Source organism: Octodon degus, unplaced genomic scaffold (assembly GCF_000260255.1).
Source record: "Octodon degus isolate 3935 unplaced genomic scaffold, OctDeg1.0 scaffold00035, whole genome shotgun sequence".
Lineage (NCBI taxonomy): Eukaryota > Metazoa > Chordata > Mammalia > Rodentia > Octodontidae > Octodon > Octodon degus.
Window position 1 is genome coordinate 14,772,188 of NW_004524611.1, and position 27,798 is coordinate 14,799,985.

The 27,798-nt window shown below is 42.3% G+C and overlaps 1 protein-coding gene across 11 annotated transcripts in view; it reads right to left on the reverse strand.

Moving 5' to 3' along the window:
* The window catches only part of Cux1 (cut like homeobox 1), a 394,563-nt gene that overhangs the window by 88,528 nt on the left and 278,237 nt on the right, over positions 1-27,798 (reverse strand). For all 11 annotated transcript variants that reach the window (XM_004630467.3, XM_004630466.3, XM_023714408.1 and 8 more), the window contains exon 9: positions 5,098-5,146. In XM_004630467.3, the coding sequence (XP_004630524.1) occupies positions 5,098-5,146 (49 nt within the window). The remainder of the gene's footprint in view (positions 1-5,097; positions 5,147-27,798) is intronic.

A 27,798-nucleotide genomic window follows, 5' to 3' on the forward strand; every position in this document is an offset into this window, starting at 1 on the left:
TCACAGAAAGAAACAAGAAGTTAGTTTGCCCTGGTACTCACTGACCAATTGTATGAGGAAGGGGTTTTGGCAGCTTTAAGTGATTTGGTTGCAGTGGAAGCCTCATTTAATCTGTCTGCTATGCACATAAGACAAATTAGGATCTCTCCAAGGGCAGTTGGGCTTGCCCAGGGTGGGGCTGGTGACCACCTGCCCTGCTTCTTGGAAGCTCTGGATGTCACTATACATAATTCATGAGTTGCCCGGCCAGTTTGTATACTTTCAAGTAACTTGTCTCAGAGTCTTTGCTCCAAATGGAATCTAGAACTGGCCATCGGAAAAGCTGGCAATGAGAACAGTGTGGTGAGAATGGCAAGCATAACTCCTGGTTCTTGCTAACTGATCAACTATCATGGTTGTAGAAAAAACTCCTCTTTGACAGACTTTAGTTTATTTCCAAGTTTTTCTGATAATCATACAAATAACTGAAAAGTGTATTTTTTCCTTGCTAGTCAGCTAAACCCCTGGGCACAACAATCCCCATGACTGCCAGGGATGAGGTATATTGTGACATATTTCCTATTCTCTCTGACCGGGAAAAATATTTCTTCATCTAGTGGAGAAGCTGTCATGGTAGCAGTCAACAGATGGCATCAGCACTCTGATGTGTCACACTGTCTCTGAAATATTCTAGAACTACCACAGCTAAGGCAGCAAGTTTGTGAAGTGTCCTCAGGAGCCCGTGAGGATGCGGATCCAGAGTGCTGTCTTATCAAAGGCAGAGGGTCCCCAGAATAGAGGTGTATCTTAACATTCCCATAGGACACTGGCATTCAGCCCCCAAATTCATGTACAGAGTTTCTCCTGGCCTATCCCTTGGTAGTCAGTGTCTTTTATTTTATCTGGCTTGACTTGGTTATTTTAGCGCAACTTTTGTATTTAGGATTTATAGTTCGAGGATAGTTTTCAAAAGAACACTAACCCATCACCAAATAATTGAGTTTGTACAGTTAAACAGGCATAAACCAGGAAAATATTAAAAATGAGAGTAGTTTTTGTAAAAAGGAGCAAGACACAAGGCAACAGTGCTATGGAGCTGGGGTGGATGTGTTTCTGTAGCTGATAACTAAACGGAGCTTGCTGTTGACTGCTAGGGCAAAAAGAAGGGTGCTGAGCCACATTGGCTCCACCTATTTTGAGGTCACAGCCCTCTCAGAGCTGTTGCCTGTGATGCCAAGGACCTGTAGACACTGCAGGTTGGCACTAGAATCAGTGGTCCCCACAAACCCTACTGGTCACAGACCAAGGTGCTTGTTCATGAAAGCAAGATGAGAGATTTTCCTACACATGCCTACCGCAAAAGCACTCCATGTGTGGCCTGAGACTGATTGGACAAGCCCAGGGTCTTAGGAGGCCTAAGAGCAACCTAATAGGCATGTTCTGGTCTCGTGGGAATGGCCCTGGACTCAGCATGAAGAGTCCTGGACTCTGTCTTCTGCTCAGAACAGGTGCCCAAACAGACATGGTGGATGAAGAGGGTTTGAAAGCAGCTCTGCCCTTGTACTATGGATGGGGAAATCTTGGCAATGGGGCATCAGGGACTTGCTGGGCCTATGTTGCTGGAAATATCTCAACTGGGATTTCAGCTTTATGGTCCCAACTCCCTGTCAGCACACAATCCTTTGTCCAAATAACCCCACACATGGGTGAGCACCTTTAGCAAGTTTTTGTGTATCTTTCTGTGCTGAGCTTCTTCTTGGTGAGGTTAAATATGGTTTGCAGCCCCAACTTCAGCCTAAAGGGTCCTTTATTAGGGCAATCTTGTACCATAAAAATCATGGAGGTTAATAGGAAGACAGTGGGCTGACATGACTTCCTCCTGACCTCAGTGTCATAGCAATAAGCAACTCAATTCAGAGCTGGTAAAGAGACCACAGGGAGAGGAAAGTTCCTGGGCATAGTTCTGCAGAGCTTCCTTCTGTCATGAAATCTCAAAAGTTTTGAGCACTTATGGCCACTAAATGAGATGGTGAATATTAATGTGAATATTTCAATGTTGACCAAACAGGTGTCAAGGACACTCCTACTTAACTCTCAGCTGCTGCTTGCTCTTCTGGTATTCCCTGTAAAAAATACAAGCACCTTGTAATACAACAAGGTTACCAGTCTTGTAGAACCTGACTACAAATCCTGTACAAAAAAACTTGTATCAGGTCAATAAACTAGGAAACCACTCCTTCGGGGGGGGAGGGTCCTCCTTGATAGGGAGGTTTCTAGTCCAGATGATGTGTGGCTTCACTGAGGCCAGGTACCTCTTCCCAGGCTCTGTTGGCTTTTCCTGTGCTGTCACTATAGCTGCTTATGCCACTCAGGTTTAGCCAGGGTGATGCCCCCCCAGATCACAAATCTGAGGTCTTTCTTCTGCCTATAATTCCTACACTGATCCTAGGCTGGTCTCTCCCCAACCTGTCAGACTTGCCTGTCACTCTACATGCGGGCTCTTCTGGTGGCTTGGTACTCTATCCTGCCCACTTCCCAGGTGCTTTCCTCCAAGTTTAAGGTCCAGGTCAGTGTTGTTGCTTCTGACTTCCTTCAGATTTTTCACTGCCTTTCTACTTGTCTGCAGGAGCAGGGATAATACTTTTAACATTGTGGGGCTTGTATCTTCCCTACTTGGATGTTTTCTTACACAAGTGGGTTCACCTATATTCTCTAAAATCCTAGACTTCAAGATGAGAAGCAACCTGTCATATTATCTAGTTCAATCCCTCCCGTTTACTCCCTGCCTGAGTCCCCAGCTCATACTTTCTCAAGAGTGGATTCAAACCTGCTAGCATAACTCTGATGACAGGGAATTCATTCCCTTCAGAGTAGCACCTTCAGAGGGAGCCAGGCTGAGAAGGAGCTTTTCCACACTGGGAGAATGCTTCCTCCTGCCAGCTTCCATGCCTGGCCATGGGGCTTGTGTATCTCAGCAAAATCCTAGCTTTCTCTTCTTTTTGGCCTTGAAAGCTACAAGGAAAGAAATCACAAGATCCCCACCCAAAACTATCTCCTTCCGAATCTTTTAGCATCCCATACTGCTGAAACGACAACAACAACAACAACAACAACAACAACAACAACAACAACATCATTATCATCATCATCATCATCATCATCATCATCATCATCATCATCATCATCATCGTTTCTTGAGACAAAGTCTTGCTATATAGTTTGGGCTGATCTCAGTGATCCTTTTGCTTTAGCTTCCTAAGTCCTGGGACTGCAAGTGTGCACCACCATGTCTGGCTGAAATTATTCTTTTTGCGCTGCCTTTTCTCTCTGCTTCTCAAAAATTAGCAACATTCCCAAATCTCTAGTTTCATTTGTGTCAGGTCCCCTCTCTCTCCTGGCTCTGTCCTCTCAATGTACTCTAGGGAACTGTTTTCCTTACAGGGTGGCTTCCAGCCTAAAATGGAACTTCCTGGCATAGGCTAACTACTGCAGGCAAGCAGTATTACTACTTACTTCATGGTAGAAATATTATTTCACCTGATGCAGTTAAGTAAGGCAATTAATGGAGGCTCAGTGGTTGGTAAGAATGCTACCCACCTCCCCACAGTCCTTCCAGTGCCCACATGTAACTAAGGTCTGTTGAGAGGTGGGGCAGAGCAGACAGTGAAAAAAAAAGCCATTTCACATCAGCTTAGCAATACTTGAGAACCTTGGCTGGAATGGTGTCTCCTGGCAATACAGTATGACTGCTCCAACTGTGAAACATGGCTGTGTAAAGAGGCTACTGGACAGGTGGTTCTGTGTCCTTGCTTTGCACTGTGGTGGCCAAGAGCCTAGGCTTCAAAGCCAGACTTGGACTCTGTTCCTGGCTCTGTATCTAACCAACCCTGACCTCAGTTTCCCCATCTGTGACATGGGAAACCTAACTACACTGATCATAGTGGACTCTGTGAAGGCTAAGTGACTAGATTCAGAATAGATGAGCCACAAAGGTCAATACTCCAAAGCTGCCAACTAGTGACTGGCACTCAGGTAACTAATGCTGCACATGAGACCTCAGGTAGTTCAGGTCACCTGAGTCTACTGAGGACCTCTTCCAGGTCAACCCAGAATCTTGGGGGACAGGTCTGATATCCAACATTGCTCTCCTGAAGGAGGAAAACTGACTATGAGCTTCCTGCTCTTAGTCATTACTATGCGCAAGCTGACTTTCCTGCTTCCAACTTCAGGTGGGTGTTATCAGGCAAGGACAGATACAGACACTCAGGTCTAGGTGTGCAGCGTTCTAAAAGGGCAAGACCTATGGTACTCTGGCAAAGCAACAGACAGAAAATGCACATTGGGAAGGATTTTCCTTCCTGCAGGGGCTGTGCTCACCTATAATTTCCTAGTACTCATGACTACCAGTTGTAAAAATGCATAGGCAGAGTAGACAGAGGCCTGTTTGCGGATTTCTGGGATGAAGAATCCACCAACATCCTGGCTACTTCTCCAGGCAAATAAAACACATGAGGAGACTGCTTACTTCTCAAGGCAGCAGGATCATGTGCTAAAGTAAAATCCTTTCCCAAGTGTTTAGCACTATCAAAACTGTAATATGTACCTGTTCTATGCTGGACACTGGTGGGGTCATTTCCTGAAAAGTATGTCTGGCCACTGAATGTCATGTGAGGGTCCCTCAGCTGGGAGCCCCCTCAGAGTCAGTGAGGACAACCACTGGAAGGTGGAGATCAAGAACTCTGTCAGGTGCTGGGGAGATAGCTCAGTGGCATAAGTACCTGCCTGGCAAACTCAAGGTCCTGAGTTCAATCGTTAATAAAAAAAAAAAAAAAAAAAAAAAAAAAGAACCCTTTCAGGCACCTCTAGAATGTAATAGATGCTACAGCAGAGGGTTAGGATGAGAAAAGTAGACCCTTGGAGTGATATCCACCATGTGATATCTGTCATTCTGGGGCCAGATCAAAGACTTCACAGAGGAAATAGTGTCATTACTTTTTGTGTTATCTTCCAACTTTTTAGAATACCATTATTTAACAACTGATAACAGTTGTTAAATAATAACTGGTCTCCTGTCTTAGTGCATCTTCTGAGACAACTAAAGGCCTTGGAATGTCCTACCTGGTTTGCTCTTTCAAGGTCGGTCATGATCATTTCAATCTCGTCGGCCCTGGGAAAGTGAGAGGGAGAGAGCAGGTTAGCTGGCAGCAAGGCAGGCTTGTGGAGGGGACAGGCGGACAGGCTTTCTGGCACAGGAGGCAAAATGATAGCATTCACAGGGATAAGGCCGGGTTCCCAAGGTGAGTGGGAAAAGGATCATGCAGATGTGTGAGGGTCACTGCTGCCCACTGCCTATGAGCTGGGAAAGGTGGTATGTCTGTTGATCTCACTCATGCCGCTTAGACAGCAGGCTAGCCTGCCCTGGAGAGGCTCCTAATCTTGCTGGGAAGCAGAGCTCAAACAAGGTAAAATACAGTATCCTGCCAAGGGCTTGAGCAGTACTCTGAACACAGGGCTCTGGTAAACAGAGAAAAGGGAGATGATTTCCCCTTAGGAAAGGAAACCAGGAAAGGCTTTAGAGGAAGTGAGAGGTAATTTGGGTTTTGAAGGATGAACAGAAGCTTGCCAGATTGGGGCTAAGAAAAGAAGTCAAGGAAAGGCTACATTTGGAAAAAGACCTTCACAGTGAAGACCTTGCCAGGACACAGGGAAGTGGGAGCAGGTAGTTGGCTGGAGGAAGGGCAGTCAGGGATGGATATGCCAGCTGAGGCTCTGCTATCTGTAGCATGAATGGCTGAGGTCACTGCTACTGCCTGTCCTGCTCATAAAAGTGGAGACTGCAGGCTCTTATTATAATTTTGGAAAGTACTTCCTTGAAGAGTTAGAAGGCAAATACATGGTTCTTGCATATGCATCACGGGAGGTGAGTAGAGTCCTATTGAGAAGGGCCTGCCAGTACCAAAATCTGTGTAGGCCAGAAAAAGCTGCTGGGGTCACTACCACACCTGTTTGACATAAGTCCTGGTGGTCACCCCTACCAGGTGGTAGGCTTCCCAGGAAGGCTCCAATCTGCCTGCAGGGGATTGGACTGGGGCTTTGGGATGGCCCTCTGTTGTCAGCCCCTCCCCCACCAAGTGTTCCCTCTGGCCCTGTTTATTGTTCATGCCCATAGCCCAGTGCCCAATGACTCCCCCACACTCAGAATTTAAATTGCCCAAGCCCCACCCTGTACCAGGCAGTTTACTCCCTGGCCCCAGCCTCCCAGGGCTTTGTCTAAGGAAGCAACACATTGCCCTTGCCGTCTTAGGCAGATTTCAGTTTCCACTTGACACCCCATGTACAGTGAGCTCTCTGAGGACCAGCTGTGTCTCCTTGGTTCTCCATCTGCAGGACTTTGCATTGGGCAGGAGGTCAGAAACCCCACCATGTCTTGTCCTGCCAGTGATAGATCTGCTCCCTAGAACAGTCCATAGCACATGGACAGTCCTGACTATATGAGCTCTGTCCTGATACCTGCTTCATAGGACCTGCAGCACAAGGAATGTGGGGGCCACCTCCCAGTAGCGAATACCAAGAGGGGTATTAGGTCCCTGTGTGGTCAGTTCCATGGCTTAGGCTTTTCTAGCCTTAGCTGCCCACTGAGGTTTGGGCAGTCTTCTTACACCCCACCCCCCCAGCAGCCTGCCAGGATTAGGTTCAGTGCTCACTATACCTGTCTGAAACAGTAGCTGGCTTCCAGGCTGCTCTGAGGAAGAACTGAACAGGCCCATTCAATGGCCTAGTTAAATGGAGCTATTTTTTGAAGGATTTCATGGGGGAGGCAGTGTTTTTAACATAAAAACCCAGTGAACCCTTGCTGTGAAGTGCTGGGATACAGGGGCTTGGGGCACGGGTAGTTTAAATTACCAACACACCATGGTATCATCTCAAGCATACAACACTACATCTTAAAAACTGTGATGAAAAGACAGTTTAATAACTACAAATCATTAAAAAGAAACCTAAAAAGACTGAAGGTGCCCCCCACCCCCTTTTCCTAGTACTGGGACTGAACTCAGGGGCTTTGCATTGGCAACATCCCCAGCCCTTTTTTAAAAAAAATTGAGACGGGGCTTACTAAGTTGATAAACCGCCTAGGGTGGGCTTGAATTTAGAATCTTCCTGCCTTAGCCTCCTAGAGTATAAGGATGACAGGTGTATATCATCACACCCAGCTAAAGTTGAAGGTCTGAAACACAAAAATGTGATCATAGTCTATACAAAAAGGTGCTGGCTTCAAGCTATAGATGAAGGATGTAGTGTGGACCCCACTGGGTATAAAATAAAACAGAAAACAGAACAGAAAGTTTACAAACTTTTCTTAGGCAAATCACGAGGTTTTTTATTTTATTTATTTGGCGGAACAGGGGATTGAACTCAGACCCTTGCGCTTGCCAGGGAAGTGCTTATTCTACTGAGCTATCTCCCCGGCCCCATCATGAGGTTTTAAAAAAAATTATTTATTGGTACAACATCTCGATACACAGTTCAGACTCACAGTGATCCCTCTATCTTAACCTCCTTAGTGCTGGGATTACAGACTTGTGCCACCATGCCCAGTTTAGGGGTGGCATGACATGCCTAGGAACCTGGGGCCAGCACGGCATGCAGTACTGATGACTGAGCTCTGGACCTTGTGCTTGCCAGGGAGGTGCTTATGCCACTGTGCTATCTCCCCAGCCCCCAAGTCACACGTTTTAAACAGTTTTGAATGTTCACCAGACAATTCATCTTGCATTTGACAATGTCTAGATACAGACAGTGAACTTGTGAACTGTGATATTTTCATTTTTTCACTCACTTTATCCTGGACTATGCCTGACGCTTAATAAGTTTTCTGGTGTTAGGTGACTATGTATAGGTATGGACATGTGTTGTAGTACTACAGATTTAGAGACTTACAGGGAAAACGGTACTGATGATGCCTAACTTCTCTTTCGGGTACATCAGCAGGGCTGGCTGCAAAAGTCAGGAGGTAAGCAAAGAACGGCCCGGGCCCAGGCAAGGACAGTGACTATTAAAGATCTCTTTTATCTTACTTAAATCCTGCTTAATTAACTTCTATTCATACAAATATTTCATCTGTTTGTTTGGAATGCCTGTTATCTGGATATCAGTGCCATACCCACTTCTGTCCCCCACCTAATGATGAACCTTTCTTATATGTTCTGTGATTTATCCTTGTCTGTTCCCTTCTAGAAGGTTAACTTGATCCATCTTGTTTTTAGCTGCACCTATACTGCCAGTTATCCTTTTCTTTTTTCTGTTCCTTAGCTTATTAACATTTTGCATCTGTTATTTCTGCTTGCTTCATTTTTATATTACTCCCAGTTTTTGTTTTACCTGGTTAATATTCTTCCTTGTTTCTGTGAGTCTGTTTCTCGGGCTTGTATTCATGGCTCACCTGTCCCCTTCAGCTCATAAATACTACTGTATTTGGGGGTTGTGTCTTTCAGAAAGGCTGGTCTTCTCTGGGGCCAGCTGTTTGTCCATGTGCTTAGGTGCCCACCTGGGGAGGAGGGACCAGCTATTCCACTTGGCAGTTGATACACAGGAGGTTGGGGAAGCTAGCCCTGGTGTGTGCTTCAATATGAATGGAAGAAGAAAGGCTTGCAGCTGGTGTTTACCAGGTTTTGCTGAAGGGGTCTTTATCCTCCTCATAGGATTCCCTCTGCTGCACTGTCATCAGGAGCCTGAACTCAGTCTTGCATTTTGAGGGAGAAGCAGCAGCAGCAGCAGTAATGGGAGAAAGGGGAGGGGGGCAAGGGGAGGAGGAAGAGGAGGAAGAGGAGGAGACGGTGGCTCCCTGGGGTTCCACCCCTTTTCCACTGTGCCCACCCATGCCTCACTCCTTGCCTGGCTGGGGCTGGGGAGGTGGTGCTCAGGTGTCTTAGGCACCTTCCTGCATGTCCAAGTTTCTTCTCAGAAAAATGAATGCTTTGGGTATGCAGGGAACACTGCCTCATCTCCAAAAGATTTCAAGTCTCTTAAACAGTGCCTTCTGGGCTGTTTCAAGCAACCTCTGGAAATGAACTTCAAGTTTTCCATGTATGGGTCAGTTTAACTTTGGTTCCCAAGCAACTACTGAGCAGACCAAAATACTGAATGTGATAACAACCACAGTAGCACTTACCTTTCATCATGAAAGCAACTCTTGTCTTTCTCAAGCTTGCAAAGGACAATGACAACACTGAGCTGTGCTGTTGTGGGGTGGGATTATTCAACTCCAGTTATGATGGTGACTGCTGGGCCCTGAGAGGTTACAATTCCCCACTACAGAAAGGCTCCAAAACTACAGGTAGGGCCAGTGAACGGAGCAGTCATGCCACTGATAAGGAGAAGTTTAGATTATTATATTTTTGTGGTATTGGGAATTGAATGCAGGGCCTTCATGCTGAGTTATATCTGTGACCCTTTTTGAGACAATTTTGCTAAATTTCCCAAGCAGGCCTAGAACTTGTAGTGCTTTTTGCCTAGCCTCCTAGACTGCCATGATTACAGGTATGCACCATTACATCTGGCTAATATTATTACTTAAAAGTCTGTAGGCTTGCCACTAATATTCTGGAGGATTTTTTTTTTGGGGGGGGGTCAAAGTGAACAAAACCAGTTACAATTAGCTGGAAATTTGAACTGCAGCCATAGGCTCTGCAAAGCTGGACACCAAGATGACTCATGCCACTTTGGGACATCTCCGGATCTCTCACTCTTACCAAGATGCTGCCCACACCCCTCCATCAGAATCAATCCTACCCCACAAACTGCCCTCAAGAAGTTCTATGAAAGTACCCAAAGGTTAATTTCATAGCCATCCACGATACTGTACAAGGATGATGAATTAAACTTACATGTGCTTTTGTAGTGTGAGTGTTAACAATTTTCCAAAGGTTACTCATTCTTTTCATTGTGAAGATTCAACTACAACATTGTTATCCAGAGCCTGGCATTAGTCTAAAATCATCTATTTTCTGAAGTCTGTTATAACTGCACATATTGTTTGCTCAGCAGAATAATTTATTATAAAAATTTAGTTCCCTCATCTTTTTATGAGCTGACAAAACAGCTTTCACTGATCTATTAACCTGCATTGCACTATGCTCTGCTATGACTTTGAACAGGACGTAATTTCAGTTTGGCATGGAATATACAGTTTATTCAATCTATTCCCTACAGATCATTTCAGGGGATTCTTTGGGCTAGCACACAGTTTTTATGAGGAACTTCAAAGGACATGGTCAAGGTTGATAGAAAGGAAATTATACCTATGCTAGAAACTGTGTATCTCCTTTCACATAAGCCTGCTAAGCACTGGAGTCCAGTACCAGGACAAGGCTGGTACATATTTCAATATCCAAGCAACCACATGTTAAAATAGAGGATACTCAGCCCTCTTTATCTGCAGGTTCCACATTTGTGGATTCAACTAACCATGGATCAAAAATATGTGGAAAAAATTTCATCCGCACTGTACCACTAACTTCTGCTTGTCATTATTCTCTAACCAATTATTTACTCAGCATTTAAATTGCATTAGATGTAAGATGACAGAATTTACAGGAAGACATTCTATACAAATACCATACCATTTTGAAAGAACTTGAACAGTCCTTGTATGTTGGATGGTGATGCAGGAGGGTCACGAGTTTAAGCCCAGTCTGCACAACTTAGTGACTTTGTGAGGCTCTATCTCAAAATATAAAGAAAAAAGAACTGGAGATATAGCTCAGTGAGAAGGTCCTATTTGCAATGTACAGTCTGTACTGTGCAGTGTGGTGACTGCACGTGCAAAAGGTATAGGGTGGGTTTCACAGATCAGTATCTTCTTGGACTTACAAGATGTCAAGTTAGCATCTCATTGCCACAGTATAGTTTTCTGATATCAGACATAGAAACACTTGAAGATAAATCCTCCCCACTGCAAATGAAGAAGCTCCATATATCTGACCAGAGACTCCACCCTACCCAGCTACTCAATGCATGGTCAGTTTGCTGCAGGTTTGCTTGACAGTCTGTGTGTGAGCCATATTTGCTGGACTGTGTTTAGAAGGAGCATGGACAGTGATGTGGCTAGAATCTCCTTCATGGGAAGAGCTCCTCCCACCTGGGCACAGGCTCCTAACAGGGGAGGAGCTGGGAAGGGGCAGGATAAGCCTATAGGAAAAGATGATGGGGCACAGAAGCTAGATAGCATGGAGATGAAGGGATGGCCTGCAAGATTACACCTAGAAAGGCATGCAACAAGCCCTGCTCCTGTGTGCCACTGTACTTTTGTGAACCAAGAAGCGTGGGAGGGCAGAACACTTATGCCTGCTGAGGGCCAATGTACACTACTGCTGGGAGATACAAACATCCTAGAGACTGAGTCTACAATTGCCTAGGGCTCTAAGGGCATTTCAGCTAGCACAATGGATGGCAGATGGGGGCCCCTGCATTTCTTAGGAGCTCAAAGGATATACACTACATGTGTGAAGCAGGGCAGGGAACCTGCTTCTGGTGACTCACTAGCAGTTACAGAAGACACCCTGACTCAGCACAGTGACACCTCACAAAGAAGGACAAAGGGCTCTGTAGACATAAGCAGAGATCAGGACATGTGCTCTGTGTCCTGGATGAATCTGCTGGGCAGAGAAGTGGGACAGAGGAAGGTTTCTTTCTGGAGAGAAAAGCCCACATGTGGTGGGGGCTGTTTGGTCCTGTGACAGCTTCTCAGTTGCCCTGTGGGTTTCTGTGGTATCCTAGATCCTATCTTCATGTAAGGTCAACAGAGAAACACCCTACCCCACTCAATGTCTCTCATTCCTTTTTTCCTGGAAAACTATATATCTAATAGGGACTCAAACACCAGATCCAAGGGTCACAGAGGGGAGTGTTAACCTTGTCTGGTGCTTGACTTTGAGCATATTATACTCAATACCATATCTCACCATACCTCATATTGCTGACTTTTGGCTTTAAATATGTTTTTATTTTGTTAATGAAATATCCAACTGCTGTTTTTTGGGCAGAACTTGGAATTGAACTCAGGCCCTTGCACTTGCCAGGCAAGAGCTTATTCTACTGAGCTATCTCCCTGCCCCCCTGGCTCCTGTTTTATTATTACTTTTAATAAAAGATGGATATTGATTTAATTAAGTACCTTTGAAGCATTTATGGAGCTAATGAAATGGATTTTTTTTCCTCTGACCCACTAAAATGGAAAATTATGCTGGCAGTCATCTGCCTCCACCTGGTCGTGTTGTGTTATGTATTTAATGAACTTCTGAGTTCTACTTGCCAATATTTTATTTACTATTTTTTCACAAATATATAAAGATTGGTCTTCAGTTTTTTATTGTCTTGTCTTGGTTGAATGAAGCTGTAAAAAATATTTTTAAAGCATTTCCCCTTGTAGATAAAGGAAGCTGTTGTGGCTGGTTTGACACTGCCCTAGGTACCCCTATATCTTTACCTACTTGTGCATTCTAGATACTGTCACCTGTAGGCTGGGCCCCCTGAAGCCCTGTTATGGTTTATATCTATATGTTCCCCTAAAGTTTCATGATCATGCGGTGAGGCTATGGGAGGAGATTGGATGATGGAAGAGGAGGCATGATAGTAATGCTGTGAAGTGAAGCCTATTGGGAAGAGGTGGGTCACTGGAGGGCACGGCCTGGAAGTATCTCTCCCATCCTCTTCCCTTAAGTCTCTTCACTTCCTATCACTATGCCACCCTTCCTTGACACCAGCAGACTATCGAGTGAAACCACTACAAACTGAGCCAAAATAAACCTCCTCTTTAAGTTGTGAGTGTTCAGTGTTGCCTCAGCAGTAAAAAGGTAAGTAAGACATGCCCCTTGCTCGGCCTCCTGTAAGGCTGTCTTCCCTCCATGTTTGCTCTGAAGATCTGCACACATTCACCAAGTGCTTGGGGCCTTTGCCTGCACTGTCTCCTCAGATGCATGCTTTCCTCAGCCCATTAACTAACTACCTGCCAGCCTAACCTGGTGTAGCTGATTCCATTAGTTTCTCTATGGGGCCAGAATGATCCAACTCTACAGGGATGGATGCTGGATTACCACCCACAAATACTTCATCTCCTTTTTTGAGGTTATTTTCTACTTTAAACAATATCTCTCCAAACAAAGAAGCCTAAGTACAGAATGGCTTCGTCATCAGAGCCATTGTGCAAGTGGATTCTCTGTTTCCTGCGAGATGTTTTGTTTTTGAGATAGTGTCTCACTATGTACCCCAGGCTGGCATTGAACCTGAACTTGCCTCAGCCTCTCAAGTGTTGGGATTATAGGTATGCAACACATCAAACAGCTGTTGTGCTTTGTTTTTTATGATCTTCTAGTAATACCTATGTTATGTAAATTTCTTTGGTAGCTCAATCAACTAACATACCCAGTTTCTTTTTTCTTTTTTGCAGAACCGGGGATTGAACTCAGGCCCTTATGCTTGCCAGGGAAGTGTTTATTCTACTGAGCCATTTCCCCAGCCCCTAGTTTCTTTAGGCCTATTCTGTCTCTGAAACTTTCTTGCTTATCCTCACTTTCAGGTCTTTGTAGAACAAGCTAGTGAGATCTCTGTAGGTATCTTCTGCCACCATTGGGGTCTCAGCCCTTGTGGCTTTCCTCTGAAAGGCCCTATTGTACTTATTGTGTCTAAAAGTACCTCCGTTCCAGTCTTGATGACTTGCTTATTCACTGCCATAATTCCAAAGATCACACAGCAAGAGCTTAAGCACTGGTTCAGTGAATACACAGGTCAACATGCAAATTATTAACTACATATGCAAAGTAATCAATGCTACCTGAAGTTTATTCTACTCCCAGTAGGCAACAATTCACTGGCTAGCATTTGTAGAGAGCAAGCAGTGCATGGGTATCGTCCAAAACTGTGAATAGGGACCTTTACAGAGTTTACTGCTTTTTGTAGTCTTTGAAAGATAGGGCATGAATGGCCTTGGAACCAGAGTGACGCTTGTATCCCCTGCACTGGAAATGCTCTAGTTATTCTGTGCCCAACAAGGACTGAACACACTGATGGGGGAGCTTGTGAGAGGAAAACTGTTTGGAGAAAGGTTTTGTTGAGAATTTTCATTCATAAGTCTAGCCTCATTCTTTGTTTTCTGCCTAAAGTTAAACCAACTCTGCTTTGGCAGCAGTGGAGGGGAGGGTGAAGCCATCTGGTGGCCTCCAAAACCATGGCCACATGTGTCACTTTGGAGTGGCCTCATTGCTCTCCAATCAAGGGCCTGGGGGGTGGGAGTTGGTCATAGAGCTTAACCACCAGGAGGTGACCTTTTTGAGTAACGGTTTTAATTTTTGTTGGAAATGAAACTAAATTGAGGGATAGTCAAGTGGACAGAATGTCACTTCTCCTTGTTCTCAGACATTAGCTACAATTTATCTTTTTTTTTTTTTGGCAGAACCAGGGATTGAACTCAGACCCTTGCACTTGCCAGGGAAGCACTTATTCCACTGAGCCATCTCCCCAGCCCCTACAATTTATCTTTTTAATGACCATTATATTAAATGATATAAGAGTACAATTAAAAATAATTTTAGTTAAGCTTCATCTTTCCAATCCCAAATAAGGAGAAAACATCTTTTCCTGTTCCAATACATAGTTGACCTGCAGACAACAAACAATTTTAAATAAAATATGCTGGTAGATCCATTTGAGTCTAGCTGTCGGTTGAAGTGGCTCTCAGCAGCCCACACTGCCTCAGGTCTTCAGTGTGATCACTGGGTTGAATGGGACTTCTCATTCTAGTGTTTTGAAGACACTCCACACTGATCTCCACAGTGGTTGTATCAGTGTGCACTCCCACAAACAGTAGAGAAGTGTTTTTCTTTTTTTTTTTTCCCCTTTTCTACACAGCCCTTCCAACATTTGTCACTGGTTGACTTCTTGATGTTAGACATTCTTTCTGGGGTGAGATGAAATTTCAGTGTTGTTTTAATTTGCATTTCTCAAATGACCAATGATATTGAAACAGTTTATGTGTCCTTTAGACAAAGGAATTCGGTTTAGAACACATAAAGAATTAAAAAAACTCAGGCTCCCAAAATTCAAACACTCAATCAAAAAATGGGCATCTAAAATGTATACACACTTCTCAGATGAAGACATACAAATGGCAAATAAATATATGAAAAAATGTTCAATATCATGGGTCATTTGAGAAATGCAAATTAAAACAACACTGAAATTTCATCTCACCCCAGAAAGAATGTCTAACACAAGAAGTCAACCAGTGACAAATGTTGGAAGGGCTGTGTAGAAAAGAGAAAAAAAAAGAAAAACACTTCTCTACTGTTTGTGGGAGTGCACACTGATACAACCACTGTGGAGATCAGTGTGGAGTGTCTTCAAAACACTAGAATGAGAAGTCCCACTCAACCCAGCTATTTCCTTCCTGGGCATTTTTTTTTTTTTTTCAGAAGAACTGAAAACCCCATACCACAGTGACATACGGGCACCTATGTCTATAGCAGCACAATTTGTCATAGCTAAATCTTGGAGACAAGCCAATGCCATCAACTGAGGAATGGGCCAAGAACATGTGGTATTTTAATAAAAGGAGTATTACTCAGCTATAAAAAAGATAAACTCAAGGCTTTTATAGGTAAATGAATGCAACTAGAGACCACACTCATAAGTGAAATAAATGAGACCTACATCTATAAACATTGTACAGTCTTGCTAGTGGAAGAGCCTGAAAGAGTACATAAAATTGGAAAGGTAGAATAGATATTGAAAGGGAAAGAAACTGTTCAAAGGAAGGAACAACTGGGATGAGGGAAAGGAGAAAAGAAAGAAGGGAAAAAGAAATACATATGTATATGCTCAGCACAGCTTGGATGACTGTACTGCTGATTTCTGGTCTACTGAAATGAGTAGTTAAATGCTTCAGTTCTCTCTCTCTTTTTATCTTTTGTAATTTTTGACCAATTTGGCATGCTTATATCCGGTAATGTGAACAACTGATTTGAAGACAACAATATGCAATATAACAAGAATTGATGAATTCCTGTTACTCTGTTTAGTGAAATTCTGTATCATTTCTAATGTCTTAACTATTTTTTATGCTAAAAAAAAAAAAGAAGGAAGGAAGGAGGGTCTATGACTATCATTCAAGCTTTAGTCATCTCCATGGAGGGGTCATGGTAGCAATGGCTCTGAGTATGAGGTGAAGATGATGCGTATTTATTCTGCCTCTGCTCCTGAGAACATGCAGAGGCTTCGAGATGAGCACCATAAGCCTTTCTTCTGTTTCTACAGAGTTCTAATAGAAGCATTCTCTACCAAAGGAAATACAGAGCAAGGGGATATTAAAATCCTTTTCTTAAATTAAGCACTACGGAGTCACAAGTATAATGCAGTTATAAAAGGTCAATTTATTTATTTTTTACTTTATTTTATTTTATTTTTTGTGGAACCGGGGATTGAACTCAGGCCCTTGCACTTGCCAGGGAAGCGCTTATTCCCCCTGAGCCATCTCCCCAGCCCCAAAAGGACAATTTAGAAAAGTGTGGTCTAGAGAGTTGGGAGAGTGGACAGTGGAACAGACAGGACTGAAGCTTTCTCTGCCTTTCAGTCATCTGACATCAGCAGGGTAGACAGTCACCTACCCAAGAGAAATCCATTGCTTTCTTGAGGATAAAATGAAAACACTGACGGAGTAACGAAGAGAATTTATAAAACACAAGCACCTGTGCATATAATTTTTATTGTTGTCATGCATGGAAATTAGGAATTTTCTCCTCTGGGCAGACTTAATAAAATCTCTGAGACTGTTGGAAGATAATAAGAATTAGCTGTGAGTGGCTTCTACCAAAAAGCTTTAGCCTGAATCTAAGCAGGCCTGTATATTTACAGGGAAGAAAAATAACAGGAAAATGAGATAAAAACCATATCTGGGAATGCAATCAGCAAAATCCAGACTGGAGGAAATGTTTCTGGATAAACAATCCTGTTTCTTAAACAAATAAGCTGCAAGGAGAAGAAGAGATGGTGGGAGATGTGCGGATCTATTAAATGAATAAAACTTAAAGGTATGTCAGCCAATTGTAAAGTTTGGGTCTTACTTGGATTCTAATTCAAATAACTTTAGAAAATAAAACCACTTACGATGTTTAGAGACAACTGGAAACTTCAACATTAGCTAGATATATCTAAAATATTAAGAGATTGCTTTCTGGTATGATGATATTGTGGTTATATTTTAAAAGCACATTCCTTATTGTAGGGATACACATGTTAAAAATGCAAAAACCAAAAGACTCAAGAAGGCATTTCAAGAGAAAACAGGAGGGGTGCTGCTATGACAGGCTGGGCCATGACCAGGCGATAAGTGGTCCAATAGGCACGCAGCGGCCCATGTCCTCCTCTGTATGTTGGAAACTTAATAAATAAAAGGTAAACAAAAAATTCTTATAGGATAATGAAAAAAAAAGACTATCACAATAGTTTTGTTTTCCTCTATTACTATTTTAAACTATAATGTCTGTTCCAATGTTTACATTAGAAACAAGGCGATAGGTGACACAGGAAAACATTTGGGTACAAGATGAAAAGTACCTACAGGGACACTGGATTAAGAGATGTGGTCCAATGGGGGGGTGACCAAGTCTCCCTGAGGCTATACTTTGCCAACCTTGCTAGGACAGTGACCCTCTGATTCTGAACTCACTTGTTCAAAGGGAGAAAAATGTACATGAAAAGCACACCTCTGTAAGGTGATTAAAGACTCATGTATGGACTTTTCTCTGATGCAGAAAAGATTGTTAGCTAAGAAGAAAAAGGGAAGAAAATGAATTCTGGATGAGTCAACCATATCTCAAGCTTCATTCAACTTGAGAAAGAGGCTGTCATAATGAGCTGCCTCTGCTAAGGAATGGGAAACTATAGCTAAAACTTCTACCTTTTGCTTTCTTATCCTGCCATTAGATCTGGTCATGGGGACCAGTACAAAGACTCAGGTTATTTCAGAGGCTGGGTCAGACCATGTTAGGACTTATGGGCAGACAGCAGCACTGGCAAGATAGGAGATTGAGCTGTTGCTTTTTAACTTTCAGATTTTTTTTTTTTTTTTCTGAACTGGGGATTGAACTCAGGCCCTTGTGCTTGCCAGGGAAGCACTTATTCCACTGAGCCATCTCCCCGGCCCAACTTTCAGATTTAAAAAGATGTTATGAAGGGCTGATCTTCGATCCTTTGTAGCCATCACTATTAGCAGTTTCCTACCCACATGTGGTGCTGGCTCTCCCATTTTGGAGAGGCTCCGTGGCAGCTACAGCACTGCCTGCTTTTGCTGTCCCTCGAGGCTAACTCTTAGGTTCTGTCCTTCCCCCTGTTCTTAAGCTGTGCCAGACTTCTGGTGGCCAAGAAGTTCTGGCCAGCTATTGGCTGAGAACTCATGTGGCTGGTGATATGGCCCCTCCTTTCTCACCTGTTTCCTGTGCCATATACAGGAGGTACCACAGACCTATATAGACAGGGCAGGAAACTGAGGCTAGGAGTGGAGGAGGAACTAACAATTCAAGGGGATGGGGAAGGGCTTTTACTCGCAAATGGAAGGGCCTTTAATTACCCCCTTTCTTTCCTAAGTACTACTTGGTAAGAACTGTCCAGAAAAGGTTGGGTGGCACAAGCTAAAACCAAGAATTAAAAAAAAAAAGACTTCCAATTGCATACTAGGTATTATGCTCAGATTTCTCTCTTTCCTTACCCAAAGCCCCAAACTAAGTTGACTTTCTGGGACCATCTTTCAGCCTTTGAATCACCCTTACCTTCTAGGAGCTTTTCTGGCTCCACAGGTCCTTCCAAACCTTCCTTTACCTGGTCTTTCGCCCACAAATTAAATGCTCAGTTCACCTGTGGCTTCAGAGTCATTCACTGTATCTGCCAGTAGTCTCCACCCCCACAACTGCCCTGCACTTAAGTCAGCCTGTGGCCCAGCAAGGCTGGGAAGTGAAACTGTACAACCAGGCAGATCATGCAGGCAGCAGAACATTTGTAGGAAAAACAGCATCCTTCCTCTTACTCTCTCTGGCACCAAAGGTCTGCATTTCGGCAGTGTAAGTGCCTTTTTTAGGGTGATGTGAAAATGAATAATTCAGCGGTTCCTATTCTACTTGTGAAATGTTAGACAAACAATTCAGACGGGGCCAGACTTGCTGGCCCCATGCAGACCATCCCTTCCCTTCATTCTGACCTCATCGGATTTGGCCACACAGCTTTAAGAATGCTCTCCATCCTGTCTAATCACTAAAATACCACAAAGGAAGTCTACAATCCTTAGATGTAGGGAATAAAATAGAAAGGTTAATTGCAACATAAAGTTTTCCTTCATAGTCAAGCAAACAGTATATCAGGGTATCACAGCAATACTGAGCTCTTAAAAAACATATAGAAGGAAATGTCTTAGTCATATCAGGTTATTGAATAATTGAGCTTTATATTCAAATCCAAGCTTTAAAAGTTATCTTCCCCACTGAGTTCTATCCTGTTAACTCCCACTCTACTCTAAGAGCCTTATTGATTCTGTGTCTTGTCTTAAAGCCATTTCAAATACTTCATGGAGAAAGGCATGATGAGAATTTTAAGTTTAAAAAAAAAAAAACAAAGCAAAAGAAAATAACCTTTCTGGCTTTGTTATAAAGTTCTTTTTGGAAAGGATCTTTATTGGACTAGTCAAACCCTCTTTGCCATGTTTAGGGCTGGATAACTTCAGTTGATATAATCTCACTGTCAGGAAGACACAAGTGTCATAGAACTGTCCTTATAGCCTATGCTTTTGATCCCTGGTGCACAATGTCATTGTGATTTTCGACAGGAGACTGCATTTGGTCATTTTTCAAATGCCAGTGATCCTGAGGATTAAATTACATAAGGACTCTTGATAAATGTCTGAGTTCAGTAAAAATGAAAAAAGTCAGCTAGATTATTTAAAATGCAATGATAAGAATGTTTTTGTCTATGTAGGTCACCACCTCCTGGGATCTACCTGGCAAACCTTAAGTTTGTAAAAACTATGCACCATATGCCAGGGAATAAAGGGTTCTTATCACTAGGTGATAATCCTGCCAAACAGTACATGAGTTTTGAAGGCAGTCATGTCCACTGGAAAATTTCAGTAACTTTAAAGAATTCATCAGCAGGAATGCATAGGCTCAGAGTAATCTAGAAGAGATTAGGGTCTCACTGCAAAGGGAAGGTTAATATAATGAAGTATAATATGTTGCTATTAGACATAGAATGTAGTAACATTATAGTATGGTAAGAACATTTACCTATGCAGCTTTTAAAGGTTTCCAAAGGCTCAAGGGTTCTGAACCTGAACACAAGCTTTAATAATTAAGAAGAGTTTTACCAAGTCAATTAATTCAGTAAGTCTTCTTTAAAATAAGGCCATTTTATGACACAGAGACTGTGAATTAGAAAATAAGCATCAATAATAATGAAAATGTAAGAGGAGGAGGTATATCATCAAATATAACCAGACCATGTTTACCAATAAAAATAGAGCAAGTATCTAAAGAAAATGAGGGGCTGGGCATAGTAGGATATGTCTATAATCCTAGCACTTGTGAGGCTGAGGCAGGCAGATCATGAGTTTGAGCACACCTTGGATTGCACTCTAACAATTTAAGAGTTCAAGGCAAGCCTGGATGACGTAGCAAGAGTTTAAAGAAAAAAAAAAAACTGGAAAAAACCCCCAAAACAAACAAACCAAAAACCCTCACAATCTCCCCCCCCAAAACTAACAAAATACAGTAAGAAGATACATGGAGCAAAAAGGCAAAGATTGACCTATTTCTTTCAAAGGCAGGGTCAGTTCTGAAGCCACATCCAGTACTATGTGCAGAAAATAAGTTAAAAAAAAAGTAATGCTGAAAGTTCAATAAAGACACAAACTTGAACTTTTCTTATAAATAAGGCAAAATCTGAACAACTAATCTGAAGACAATAATATGCAATTCAACATACACTGTCATATTATTTTTGTTTGGTGACATTATATGTTGCTTCTAATTTTTTCTTTTATATTACTATTCTGTATTCTCTTTAAAAATAAGACGGCAAGAAAAACTATAAAACATGTAAAATAAATACAGAATGAAGTGCAATAGGACACTTGCTTAAATACAGGAGTCCCACAGTTTTTCATGGAGAAATAATAAAGAAAAGGAACCAATGTTCCCACTGTCACAGAAGGGTACAAAGTCATTAACTGTAGGTAATATGGTCACACACTCACAAAACCCAAGGAATTCACTTTAGCAAATGGGTAAAGAGATAGCTGTGAGTACAGCAAAGTCCCATTTTTTTTTTTTTTTTTTTGGTAAGGACAACAAAACAACCAACTCTCATATACCAGCCATAAATATCTGGAATATAAAATAAACAATCTATTTCATCTACAGTAGGGATATAAATATTAAACATATTGGAAATTAAAATACCATGGTATAAATTCCATCTATAGAAAACCAAATTACAAAATGCTAGTGGCGAAGAAAGTTAATGATGACATTTCTTATTTGCAGGTGCATTAAATATAAATAAGGTTAAATTTATCTCCCAAGTTAATTTATAAAACTTGGTAAAAATGATATAGAGAAAAATTAGGTAAGCAAAAGAGCTTTTCTTTTTAAACCAACAAAACAGCAGCAAATAGAAAACGGATGTTATCAAAATTGTATAGTACTGATTGGATTGAAAGGTTAAGCTGAAACAATGAAATTACAGACAAGTTTTTTAAATATGCATTTAAATTATATGTATATATAAGTTACATGCATTTACATATATGTAATTTATGTCTGATTTGTCAGATGTGAAATATTGCAGGAAGGAATCATTAATACTATTGGGCAAGCTGGGTGTTAATGTGAAGAATGATCAATAGACATATAAATGATCCCATATGCTATAATAAACTCCAGAGAAGTTAAAGACATAGTAAGTCATAAAAAATAGCAAGAAAATGCATTGGGAAGAAAGACTATTTTCTATTATCAGAGCTATCTTACATATGATTAATGACACAAAGAATGAGCCCTCTCCATTTATAGATACAGTGGCCTATGGTATCTGTAGGGGACTGGGTATAAGAACCCCTGCAGAGAGCATATTCCACAGAGGTGCAAGTCTCATGTGTAAAACTGGGCACTATCTGCATATAACTCACACATATCCTCAGTAGACTTTAAATGAACTCTAGATTACTTATAATACCTGCAATGTAAATAGCTGCTCTACTATATTGCTTAGGGAATAATGACAAGGGGAAATTGTACAATTTTTGTACAGAAAGAGTATTTTTCTGGAATCTTTCTGATCTGTTATGATAGAATTCATGGATGAAGAACCCAAGTACACAAAGGACTAGACTGTCTATGACTCTTCTGGGCAATAAAACCCACTAAAACTCAAGTGAAAAGAAAAGTAACTAACAGATAAAAGTAATAATAGCTGTTTAAGTATCTAAAATCTAGAATGCAAGTAGCATTACCTTGTGGTTCCCACTATACTCATGCACGAAGGACATAAGGAAACCACAGTAAATAAGGCAGGAAAATTGTGAGCTTTGTGCTAACAAGACTGTATGAATTTGAGCCTCTGTGAAGTTCTGCCTAGCTAGGAAGAGCAGGGCGGAAGTTGCTCAGGTTGTCCTTCACCTTTTGGATCTGGTACTAAAGGCCCAAGACAAGCCATGTGCCCAAACCCCAGCAAGCTCTGGAATGTCATCTTTGCCTTATGGGGCAGGGAATGGACTCCAGCTCTCACTGCTGCTGTCACCAAAGAGTTCATCCCTGTGTGGAACAACGTCCAAAAGAGTTTAAAACAGCATCTTTTTTGTTCCAGCAATCTTTTTCTGAAAAGTACTTTCAGGATTTTTATAAAATTCATCATGGAAACCCAGAAGTGACTGAAACACCCACAAACAAGATGATACTTAAGCTCTAGTTCATCCAGAAAATAAAGCAAACTTTCACTATCAAAATAGCAAGGTTGGTGTGGGGATGTAGTTCTGTGGCAGAGCTTGCCTAGCATGCACAAGGCCCTGACTTCAATCCCCAGTACCACAAAAAAAACAAGTTACAAAACAGCAAGCTAGCAGATAAGCAGGTACTGTCAAACTGTAGCAAGACCCTGCACCAAATAAATACATGATTATTTTTATTTTTAAGATTTTTTTTAAACCCTGAAATAATGGCAGGTAATGTTAAAAAGCACCACAAGGTGACTCTCCTGTACACATGCAGTCACACTATGGAATATGTGTGTTCTAGAAGGCAGAGATATTTATGTAATGACAAGTCATAACCCAGTCTTGCCACTGTCTGTTTCTGTTTCTTCTTTTTCTCCTTCTCCTTGTCCTTCTTCTCTTCCTCTTCCTCCTTCTTCTTCCTCTTCCTCCTCTTCTTCCTCTTCTTTTTTGTTTTGGCCTTTCTGAGACAGGGTCTCACTAGCAGTTCAGGCTGGTCTTGAGCTCACTTTGCAACTCACAACAATTCTCCTGCTTCAGCCTCCTGACTGCTGGGATTACAGACAAGTACCACCATGCCCAGTAAGACATCGTTTTGTTGTTGTTGGTTTTGTTTTGCTACTGGGAATCGAACTCAGGACCACATGCTTGCCAGGCAGGCACTGTGCCACTGAGCTATACCCAGCAAGTCTTGCCATATTAGTCTTACTCAGGGTGACTAATATGACAATAGCAAGAACCAGTCCTGACAGAAGCCCATGCAGCCCTCTTGGGCTCCTAGTTTCCAAATAGGAGTCAGAATAGAGGATGTCTGGAGGATGACAAATGAAAATGATGGCTGATATTGGATGAGTGAGACCTGGCCTAGTGGCTGTGGTGCACTTGACACTTGTTAATGTCTAGACACTCACAGGAAGGTACACACACCTGCAGAGATGCCCAGGCTGCAGTTAAGAGGGAAGGAGGAACCAGGAGGTAAGACTCAGTACACAATAGCCTTTTTCTGTGGGGTTTGTAGCTACATTTAACCAAAAATTCTACACACAAGTACAATTATTTGAAAGACCTATGTACACATACGAGAAGATGGTCAAAGCAATACTGTTTCTGTTCTTTCTTTGATAGCTGTTGTACCTTTGAGCTGGACAGACATGAAAAATTATAATGCAAGTGACTGTGCTGTTCTCTGTAGGATGACAATGTCAGGGGGCAGACACTACATAGTGCCTGTACAGTTAATGGTTTAAGTCCAGCCAGAGCCCTCCAAGTGTGTCCAGTCTCATGCAGATGCCTGACCTTCTTGTGCCATGGCTCCCTCTGTTGTCTAGTGAACACTTAACTCTTTTAAGATTTTTTTGGGTGGGTGATTATATGGGAGGTTGAACCCAGGGCCTTCACACTGCAGTACATTCCTCTTATTATTTTTTTAATGTATTTTTAGTACAGAGTCTCATTACACAGCTTGGACTTGTAGTGATCCTCCTCTTTTCAGCCTCCCAAGTACTGGGATTACAGGTGTGAGCCACCATGCCTAGTATTAGGGAGCCCAGTGAGTTGGGCCGGCACGGCAAGCCAAATGGTCCCTGCAATTGCCTAAGCAGGTGCTTTAGTCTGCTGAGCTATCTGGATGGCCCAGCTCTTCTTATTTTAATTTTTATTTTGAGACATAGTCTCCCTATGTTGCTAAGTTGCTCAGGCTGGGCTGGAACTTGCAATCTTCCTGCTCCAGCCTCCCAGAATGCTATGCTGTGATTATAGGTGTCCCCCCATACACCTCCATACCTGGCTAAGTAACATTTTAAATATACATATTTACTAAGGAAGACAATTATTCCAAAGTCCAGTTGTTACTGATATTAAAAAAAAACCAAGTTCATGATGCAATAACATCTGTCTCTTACTGGTGCTCTGACAAATCTAGTGGCAATACTGGGTCTAAGCACAGCTGACACTTGAAGTAGTGACGAATTCAAGCAGTAGGTGAGATACCTGTGATGACTGCAGTGAGATGTGAATACATGTGTGATCTCCACGTGCAATGAGGTTCTGAGTCTACAGTTACCCTGTTTTGGTGACTCCTTTGCGATGGAAGGAAACTGACGCATCACTGTTGGACATTAAATGAAAATAAAGAGGTACTTGTGTTGGCAGGAGGGACAGGAGTCCAGAAGGAACCCCAGTTCTTGGAATGAAGGAAGATTATGTACGTCGAAGAGGAGGAAAAACAATCCTGATGGGATGCTCTCTAGAAAGCTGAGGGAAGTAACAGGAGATTGTGAGTAAACCTGCTTGGGATGCCAATGGTAAGAGTAGCTAGAGGGGGAACTGAAACCGCACAGCTTTTGTACTGGGGTAGGAACCTTTCTTATTACTTTGTAAGACCTCTTTATATATACAGGAACCCTTTCTCTGTCATATACATTGCCAATATTGTTGTCCGTCCCTCCCTTTCATTTCCAGAAAGCTTTGCATCTCCCTTTGTGATTTCTACTTTTGGCATCATGCTTAAAAAGACCTTTCCCACCCCCTCATTGTATAAATACCCACTTAAAATTTCTCCTAGTGTTTTTATGGGATTTTACATTTAAGTATTTAAAACATGTAGGCTTTAATTTGCATAAGGCTTAGCTCTATTATTTTCGGCATTTAGCCATGTATTCTACTGCTTATTGAACTCTATCCTTCTCCAACCTATGTAAACTCAAGCAATTTTTAAACACAACTTTTTCTTCTTAATTTTGAAACCTTAAAAAATACAGGAAGCTACCAGAAGAAAATAACAACAGCCATATGCCCACAAACAGAATTAGCTGCTTCACACAACTGGTCCCTCTCCCATTGTCAATGGCAAATTCTCGATTTCTAATTACATTTGGGCTTTCCATGAAAACTGGAGAATATCCAGTCACTTATATGTTCTGTGGGTCATACAATTCATAAGACTTTTTCTAAGGGTGGAAAGATCACAGAAACGCATCCAAGTAAAAAATAGTGATGCTTTAAAAAAAAAAGTAAGTGAAAAGGCAAAAATATATGTTGGTCAAAACCCCTCCAAGAATATACTCTGCTTTTGTGCACCAGGCTATTTTGAGAACATTTCAAGCACCACATAATTTTAATTTTTTTCTCCCAAATCCTGAGGGTTACTTTTCGGGAAATTAAAGGGCACAGACACGGCTGTTTGGGGGTTAATTCTTACCGATGCTGAAAGCCCCCAGTCCTCTCTCTGCTCATCAGAGCATTAAATCTGGAGGCTCAGGAGAGCAATGCAGCCAGGCTGCAAGAGTGATGCCATAAAGTTCTGCATTAAAAATTCATACAGCAGGCAGCTTGTAACTGGGGTCTGGTAGAAAGGATGGCTGGCGGGGAAATATGAGACACCCCACTGTCTTTCTGGCAATTGGAGGCATTCCTCAGCAAACAGCACCTCAGGAGAGAATGAAAGGGCAAACAAGCCGTGCAGGAAATCAACGGGTTCAATTGTCTGGCTCACTCCTGCTTTCCTATAGGAAACTTCTCATTCTTAAGGCTCATAGCCTAGTTCCAAAAAGTTTTTATTTATTTATTTTTTTGCAGAACTGGGGATTGAACTCAGGCCCTTACGCTTGCCAGGGAAGTGCTTATTCCACTGAGCCATCTCCCCGCCCCCCCAAAAAGTTTTTAAACCTCTGTTCCTGAACCAGGGACCTAGGCAGCTTTATTGATGCCCAACTATGGTATTTCCCCCGATTTTTTGCACGCCAATGCAGAGGCCCTAGTTCTTCAAACCTGATGGATTCAGGGCTTTCCTGGACCCTACAGTGTCTTTCCCACATGTGGTTGTCATGATCAGCTGGGAGGAGACCACACACTGAATGGCTTTTCTCACTTATGAAAATATAGGTCCTGAAAAATGTGTTTCTATTTTAAAAGACTAATACAGAGGGTGAGTCACCTCCAAAGTTAATTTTGAGGGACACTTTTTTATTTTTGGTGGTACCAGGGATTGAATACAAGGACTTAGTGAGCTTTATCTCCAGTCCTTTTTTATTTTTTAAGGCAAGGTTTCACTAAGTTGCTAAAATGCCCAGGCTCCTCTAAATTGTCTTAGTCTTCCAGAATACCAGGATTACAGGCCTGTGCCACCAGGCCTAGCATCAACAGCTCGGCAATGGTTTGAACTTAGAACTTTTGGCCTCAGCTTAGCAGTACCTAAATGATAACTAAAATCTCAAATTTCAGTGTACCTTAGGAAGATGACAAGACTAAGAATCAGTGCCCCATACCCCAGCGCTGTAGCATACTAATGTAGATAATAAGGTTTGCAACCTGCAAGTTCAAGGTTGGAATCCTCTGAGTGCAAGAGGCCCTAAAGCAGGAGGAAGGTAACTGGCATTTTCTACACCTGCCAGGGAATACCAGGGCCTTACAGACTATAGAAGCAATAGCAGCCACCATTTGGGGAGGACATGTGGGCCTAGGCCTTTGATAGCATCAGTTATCTTACAGGAAACTAAGGTCCCAGTACAGAGACTGAGTCTCCTGCTCATGGTTATTCAACTCACACTGTTCCCCTATACTACAGACATTTCCTGAAGGCCATTTCACAGCACCCTGCCAGGAGTCAGTACCTGGGTCTCTGGGAAGCAGTGGAGGAGGCTGGAAAGGGAGCAGATCTTCCTTCCATCCTGTCTCTGTGACAGTTCAAATGTCTAAGGGTGGTGTTGCTGTCCAGGAAGGGAATTCTGTTGCCCTGGTGACAGAGCTGGGACTAGCACCAGGGTCTCTCAATGCTGACCATGCTCATCTTTTTTTCTTTC